This window comes from Berghia stephanieae, chromosome 13 (assembly GCF_034508935.2).
Source record: "Berghia stephanieae isolate SIO BIC M18660-M18661 chromosome 13, UCSD_Bste_1.3, whole genome shotgun sequence".
NCBI classification, from domain to species: Eukaryota; Metazoa; Mollusca; class Gastropoda; order Nudibranchia; family Aeolidiidae; genus Berghia; species Berghia stephanieae.
In genome coordinates, this window is record NC_088372.1 from 4,735,281 (window position 1) to 4,743,057 (window position 7,777).

Here is a 7,777-nt window from a genome sequence, read left to right on the forward strand (position 1 = left end):
TTTTTTCCAGAGTACGACAGAATGACGGGAGAAGTAGTAGTAGTAGAAGTAGTAGTAGTAGTAGTGGTAGTAGTAGTAGTGGTAGTAGTAGTAGTAGTAGTGGTAGTAGTAGTAGTAGTAGTAGTAGTAGTAGTAGTAGTAGTAGTAGTAGTAGTAGTAGTAGTAGTGGTAGTAGTAGTAGTAGTAGTAGTAGTAGTAGTAGTAGTAGTAGTAGTAGTAGTAGTAGTAATAGTAGTAGTAGTAGTAGTAGTAGTAGTAGTAGTAGTAGTAGTAGTAGTAGTAGCAGTAGTAGCAGTAGTAGTAGCAGTAGTAGTAGTAGTAGTAGTAGTAGTAGTAGTAGTAGTAGTAGTAGTAGTAGTAGTAGTAGTAGGGATGGTGATTGTATTGGTGATGTCGATAGTTGTAGTGTCGTCCCATGAAAAACCCTATGATTCCCAAATAATTATATTTAGTATTAAGTAAATAGGAAATCGTTGAATACTGGCTTGAAAACGTTGAATAATTAATACAATTCTTACACTCTTGCCTTTTGGAATACGCTTCAATAGTCATGACATCACTTCCCTCGTAATGACGCATAGTAACTTAACAACTGGCTCTAAACAATCGGAACAATGGCGGGTGGTCTTATGAAATACTTCTCCGACGAGCATAAAAGTGTATCCGGAGGAGAAAAATATTATAAATCTGATCATGTTTTGACTTTTACACATTCTGATCATAAGACATATGAAACGTTCTAGCCAGCATGAAGGATAAAAAGTACAGATTTTCTTTTGTTTAGAACCACGATGGCCGCCGTTGCTGGGCGACGTGACATCAGACTATTGAATCCAAAGCGCATTTGGGAACAAAGTTCGAATTCCAAAACGCAAAAGTGTAAAAAGAAATCTTTTATTCTACCCATCATTCAATTCTGATTTCGTCATCTTTGAATAAAAGAAATGTTCAAAAACATTTAAAGAGTATATATAATTTCTTTTTTTACAAAACTCTAATTTTAGTGAAATTGAACGCTTGATAATCTGACGTCACACATTATTATTGTAAACACGATATCACTACGCGTTACTATTAGGGCGAGGGGTGGAATATAAAAACAAACTATTCAACCATTGTAGAATATTTTTGCACATTTTATTTGTTTTAAAATGGTGTAAAATACAGCTGATTGGCAATTAAAATAATCCTTTTGGTGCGCATGAATACAATTTCCAACGTTTCTCTTCTTTTTTTTTTTTAAAGGCCAATTTGTCATTTAAGCAGATGGAGAAAAACATAAATTATGGCTAATCGAAGTTCTACTACCATGCAATTGGTCACGAAATATATAAGAATCTTTCTTTTCAAGTTCAAGCTCAACGTCTTTATCTACAAAAGACGGATTGCCCATCACTGCAGTTTTGATACAATTATGTGGTGACTTTCTCCATTATTGTGTTATTGAGTTGAAAAGATAAATGTTTAATAGTTGACCAAATTTGTTGTTGTTGGTAATATCTAGGATTTCTGGTGGGAGAGTGTTCCATTCCTTGATTGATGGTTCTTGGGAAGAAACTGTTTTTTATATTTGTTGGTTCTGTGTGTTGGGGTTGTGAAATTACTGCTATGATAATTCATTTCTTGTGGATGTACAGTGTTGTTTTGTGAAATACTGTGGGAGAGTTACTGCTGTATTGTTGGAATGTACTGTTCTGTGTAAGATCTTGTTTGATGGATTATCTATATCCGTTCGTAGAATGCCCAGGCGACCATATCTTATGATGTTGTGGCGGAAGGGCATAATATTACAGTACACCAGTACCGCTCCCTATTTTGTCACTTCTGATCATGCTATGCGCTTAGGTAAAATACTCATAACATCCACCAGCCGGATATAAAGTACCAACACATAAAACTATGTGCAACTTTAAACTTACAGTCTGATGTAATTTATTAGTAAGAACTAATAATCAAAAATGGCTGTTTAAAAAAAAAAATAACAAAGAGCTGAGTGACGTCAATTTCGTTCCCCATATATCACGTACTAGGGCATATTAAACTGACAACAGATGGTGACTTCAATGCAGAGATCAAAACAAGGATCAGTATGGCAAACCAGACATTCGCTTCCCTCAAACAAATTTGGAGAGCAACAACGAGATTATATTCCAGCACTAAAATGAAGATTAAACAAAGTATTGTCTTAATCATTTTGCCCTATGGATCAGAATGTTGGAAGATCACAGAGAGTATCATCCAGAAACTTGAAGCATTCCAAAACAAATGTTTGCGACGAATCTTCAAGATATTCTGGCCAAACATAATCTCAAATGAGGACCTGAGAGTGAGAACTGAAGCGGAGTCTATGGAGCGTCTCATTAAAAAGGAGAAGATGGCAATGGCTGGGGAAATGTCTGTCGCAGGCAGACCTGATGAAACATGGATAAGGAAGGAGGCTCTGCGATGGACAACACCCAAAGGAAAGAGGAAGCGAGGCCGCCCCAAAGGAGACTCGGAGACGTACCGTAGAGAGGGGGATCTAAAGCAGAGAGGTCTGTCTGTCCCTCGAGATGGCCCTAAGAAAAGCTGCAGAGACAGGACCAGGTGAAGATCCCTTGCATCGCTTCAAGTGCCACCAGGCCCGGAGAGGATTGAGTGAGTGAGTGAGTGAGTATATCACGTGGTCTTTGACGTCAGTATCTTCTGTAGGATCTCGTTTTGGTGGCGAACGTTTCGGTGGCAACCTGTGTGGTGGCGATGAGCTGTAACGGTGACGTAAAAAAATAATTGAGCTTTTATATAGCGCAATATCCACTAAATGTGCTCAAAGCGCTTTACAAGGGGTCCCTGGCCAACAGCTACACTTAACATGTAGGACGAGACATGACGCATGTTAGGCGATATTATAACTTTTTCGGACAGAGACAACACTGTAAACGGTCAGGTACTCATTTTACACCTGAGTACGGTGAGAGAATGTGAGTAAAGAGTCTTTTCCAAGGACTCAACTATGCGCTGAGCGAGGCTCGAACGAACCCAAGACCTTTCGATCCGAAAGCGAGTGTCATACCACTAGACCACATAGCCGTGACGTATCCGTGCGTGACGAGGCAGTTCCTGGCGTGGCGACATATTATGGTGTTGCTGAAGACAGTGTGAGTGAGTGAGTGAGTATATCATGTGATCTGTGACGTCAGTATCTTCTGCAGGATCTCGTCTTGGTGGCGAACGTATCGGTGGCTACCTGCGTGGTGGCGATGAGCTGTAACGGTGAGGTAGCCGTGACGAGGCAGTTCCTGGCGTGATCTGTGACGTCAGTATCTTCTGCAGGATCTCGTCGTCTTGGTGGCGAACGTATCGGTGGCTACCTGCGTGGTGGCGATGAGCTGTAACGGTGACGTAGCCGTGACGAGGCAGTTCCTGGCATGACGACAAATGGTGTTGCTAAACACAGTGTATATCCAGGGATTCGTGCAGCTGTTCACGCTGGCCAGAAGCATGATGATGGTGAAGAACGGACCTGGGGAAATTTAGATGACAAAAAAACTGTTTAAAAAAAATATAGAATAAAAAAATTAGGGCAGAAGATCAAGGGTAAGGCCACGAGGAACATGGAGAAGAATTAAAGAAGCTGATATACAGAGAAGTGGTAAGACCTGGAATGAGATTAAAAAAGTAGGGATTGAGAAGGATGGAAACTGTTTGTCTGTGGCCTATACCCTGACTCAGGGTGAAAAAGGCAATGATGATGATGATGAAAAAATTAGGTTAGAATGGTAAAATGTGACCCTTTGCCTCAAAACGGTATTAAGTCGGGTTGATTAAGATGTTGAAAATTGAATCTATAGCCAGAAATATCAGACTTGTGTTGAGTTTATCCGATTTATTGAGGAGAATGGATACCATATTTCACGGTGCTGATGTCAACAGTTTAGATTTTGGCCCGGTTTAAAATTAAATTCGGCTTATAAGTATATGGTCCGTTCTGACATAATACCGTTTTGAGACGACGAGTCACAAATATTAAACGTTAAAAAGTAGTCCTTCGGGGCTATTAGTCCCATGATGGAGATGGAGTTTATCCCGGTTTCTTAGTGTAAAATGGACAATAGAAAATTGTTTGGTACCCTTTGGATAGAACGCTATTAATAATAAAAGTATCAGTATTTACTGATGGGTGGACAAGGGACGGGGTTCAGAAAAAAAATTGAGCTTTTATATAGCGCAATATCCACTAAACGTGCTCAAAGCGCTTTACAAAGGGTCCAGGGCAACAGCAACATTTAACATTTAGGACGGGACATGACGCCTGTTAGGCGATATTACAATTTTTTTTCGGATATATATATATATATATATATATATATATATATATATATATATATATATATATATATATATATATAAATGGATTCACTCGCTTAAATGGCCGAAACACATGTTTCTGTGGTTTCCATCCACGTCGTCAGTCGGCATAATATTATGATTATTCCATTTGGGTTCAATCAACATCAGACTGACTCCAACATTGTGGTAAATATAAAAATAATAATTCGCTCCATTGCTACATGTCGAGCACTTTTCGTACCATATTTGTACCCAACACGATTCAATATATATATATATATATATATATATATAATATATATATATATATATATATATATATATATATAATATATCTTAATAGGATAGAAAGAAAGAAAGAAAGAAAGAGGGAGAAAGAGAGAGAGAGAGAGAGAGAGAGAGAGAGAGAGAAAGAGAGAGAGATAGTGAGAGAGGAGAGAGAGAGAGAGGAGAGAGAGTGAGAGAGGAGAGAGAGTGAGAGAGGAGAGAGAGTGAGAGAGGAGAGAGACTGAGAGAAAGAGACAGAGAGAGAGTGAGAAAGAAAGAAAGAAAGAGAGAGAGAGAGAGAGAGAGAGAGAGAGAGAGAGAGGGGCACATCTGGACTCATGTTGACCTGCCTTAGTCATGGTCAAGAGAAAGGATGATAAGAATAATACATTAAAAACGACAGGTGTCATGTACCTACCTTGGAAAGGAGCGTCTTTGTCAAAAGCAGCCCACATCTGTCCTGCAAAGAACGGAAGCCAACAAATGACGTAACAAATAACCACGGTCAAGGTCAATTTGATCGTCTTCAGCTTGGCACGTGATATACAAGGATTTATGCGCTGACTGTGGCTGATGATGCTCGCGTTCACGCAATTGGAACCCCCTGTTGGATTGGAGTGGGGGATGCTGCAGCCGTTGCCATGCTGGAACTCCTTTTGATTGGAGGAGGAGGAGGAGTTCTTTGTTGAAAGGCTTGACGTGTGATTTGTTGTAGTAAGGCCACGAGGCACGGCTTCTGCTGTTGCAGAAGATGCGTTGTTCTTTTGCGAAGATGTCAGTTTGTGAAGGCTGCTGCTGCTGCTGCTGGTGGTTTGTAGGTTATCCTCTAGAAAGGATGGTTGCTTTCTTAGGTTTATGCTGCAGTGTCTTTTATCCCCCGAGGTTGTTTGACTGTTTCTCTCGGATGAGTGCGGATGGATGATGATGGTTGATAAGTTCGACATTTCTTGAAGTATTTTTTCTTGATCTTTGGAAGGAGATGATTTGAATGTCATTGCACTTTGAGGATGTTGTGGAGAGGAAGATTGTGGGGTCGATGATAAGGAAGAGGATGTAAGCGGTAAGGGCAGCGTGAGGGACTTTCTCTCGTTCTTTGAAGATATTGATATTGAGGTAGAAGCTGTCGATGTTGGGAGTGTATATGTTTCTTGTTTATAATATTGAGCAGGCTGAGGGTTGTGGAATTTGGGTTGTTGGTGGGGATGGTGGTGGTGTTCAAGTCTTTGTTTTCTTGTGTTCAGGATGTTGAAGATTTTAAAGGACGTTTTATTAGATCGACAAGGAGATGTGTTTTCATTGTCGTTGCTCGTGCTCGAGTGAAGGCCTGATTGGTGCTGTTGGTGTGGACAATGAGGCTTATGATGACGATGATGATCATGGCGATGAATTTGTTGTTGTTTTTGTTGTTGATGTTGTTGCTGTTGTTGTTGTGATAGGTGTTGCGGCGTTGTTATGTCCTCGCTTGATTGAGAACGAAGAAGGCGGTGGTTGTATCTATAATCCTTATCGATCTGCGAGACCAAATGGGATTGGGTGTGAATCAAGTCGTGCCTTGGAGAGGGAAGTCTAACGCTTCTGGCCTTAACAGGAAACCCCGGATCTCCACGCTGATGTAGTCTTTGTTCTTTTAGGTGGCATTGATTATCTACAAGCTGCTTTGGATGTTGATGAAATGAGTTGGGAATAGTTCGGGGCCTTTGATACATTCGTTCGTTTTTACTCCGAAAGAAGCAGTTTCGTTTTGAGCTGCTACGAATATTTGCCAATTTTTCGTCTTCCGAATCTAAGTGAATTATTTCTTTGCGTTGATTTGGATCTGTTTTGATTAGGCTGTTATGATTTCTTCTAAAGCAGTAGCGATGATTTTGATGAGAATTCTCGTCGTTGACGCACGAAGACGATCTGGGAAAGTCGCTTCCAAAACTGGATCTTTGTTCCTTTCCAGACGTGTCGTAGGATTCAGTTCTTTGAAGCATTTTTAAGGTAAGGTCTTTAAAATCCTCACTGTTTGAAACTTTTTTGTCGTCATGGCGACGACCTAACAATTTAGAAATCCATTTGAATTTGGTTCCGTTTAATCGAAATAGTCGAAGTTTTTCTATTATGGTGTCTTGTGGAATGATATCTTTGCATCCATTTTCAGCATCATAGTTGACACAGGCCATTTCATCATTGTCCTTAATCGGTACCTTTGCATATGTAGTTTGGTCAAATTGAGTATTTAACTTAACTGATTCACCATCACCATCATCATCATCATCATCATCATCATCATCATCATCATCATCATCATCATCATCATCACCACAACCACCACCACCACTACCACCATCACTTCCTTCACCTCCTCTTTCATCTACCCCATCCTCCAAGGCTATGACGCACTCATAACCTTTTCTAAAATCACCACCACCACCACCACCACCACCACCACCACCACCACCACCACCACCACCACCACCATCATCAACCCGATACACTACATCAGACGACGACCTACATTGACACACCACCTCACAATCTTTTACCTCCACGTCATCATTCAAAACAACGTCGTTTATTCCGAAAGAACTCGACCTCGAAGAACGTTTGGACCCATTTCCCACACCCACCAACGTTCCCTCTCCAATATCCTTATTTCACCACAACCCTTTCCACAATCCTTATCCGACAAATGAATATCCTGGAGAGATCGAAAATCGTGACTAGACTTCACCTTTTCACCCTCAATCCCAACCATCTCATGCGATTTCTCTCGCACTGATTGCACCTTTTCCAAACAATCCCCAAACTCCAAGGAATTTTTACAATCACAAGTTAGCAAATGGACATCTTTTAAAGAGCGATTATTTTCGTCGTAAGTAAAATTATTTTCAATATCTCCCGAGGAGTAATTTTTAAGGCCTTTTATTAAGCGTCCGTGATTCGAAATAACATCACACTTTGGAGTTTGATTTTCATAGACTTCCGGTTGTTGAGTTTGAGGATTCGAACTGGTAAGTGACACGTCTTGTTGCACTTTCTGGACGTAAGGAATTCCTTCCGGACAATTTCCATTGACTTGAAGTGTAGGATCCCAGTTCATAATTGTCTGTGATTTGTCGTGTTTTTCTTGAATCTGAGCATGAGTTGTAATAAAGCAGGTTTTTGAGATAATATTGTCATCGTTTTGATGAACAGC

General features: G+C 40.3%; 1 protein-coding gene and 1 pseudogene across 2 annotated transcripts in view; one reads left to right on the plus strand and one right to left on the minus strand.

Annotated features, from left to right (window-relative positions):
- Positions 1-951, plus strand: part of LOC144958741 (alpha-enolase pseudogene) — a 2,744-nt pseudogene extending 1,793 nt beyond the window's left edge. The window contains exon 1 of the transcript XR_013642508.1: positions 1-951. This exon is cut by the window's left edge and continues 1,793 nt beyond it. The product of XR_013642508.1 is annotated as an alpha-enolase pseudogene (transcript).
- A 2,265-nt stretch (positions 952-3,216) lies between these two features.
- LOC144958964 (uncharacterized) overlaps positions 3,217-7,777 on the minus strand; it is a 97,441-nt gene continuing 92,880 nt past the window's right edge. The window contains exons 10-12 of the mRNA XM_078891264.1: positions 7,213-7,707; positions 5,015-6,970; positions 3,217-3,502 (exon numbers count right to left, since the gene is read on the minus strand). Coding sequence (XP_078747390.1) covers positions 3,297-3,502; positions 5,015-6,970; positions 7,213-7,707 — 2,657 coding nt within the window. The 3' untranslated portion in view covers positions 3,217-3,296. The remainder of the gene's footprint in view (positions 3,503-5,014; positions 6,971-7,212; positions 7,708-7,777) is intronic.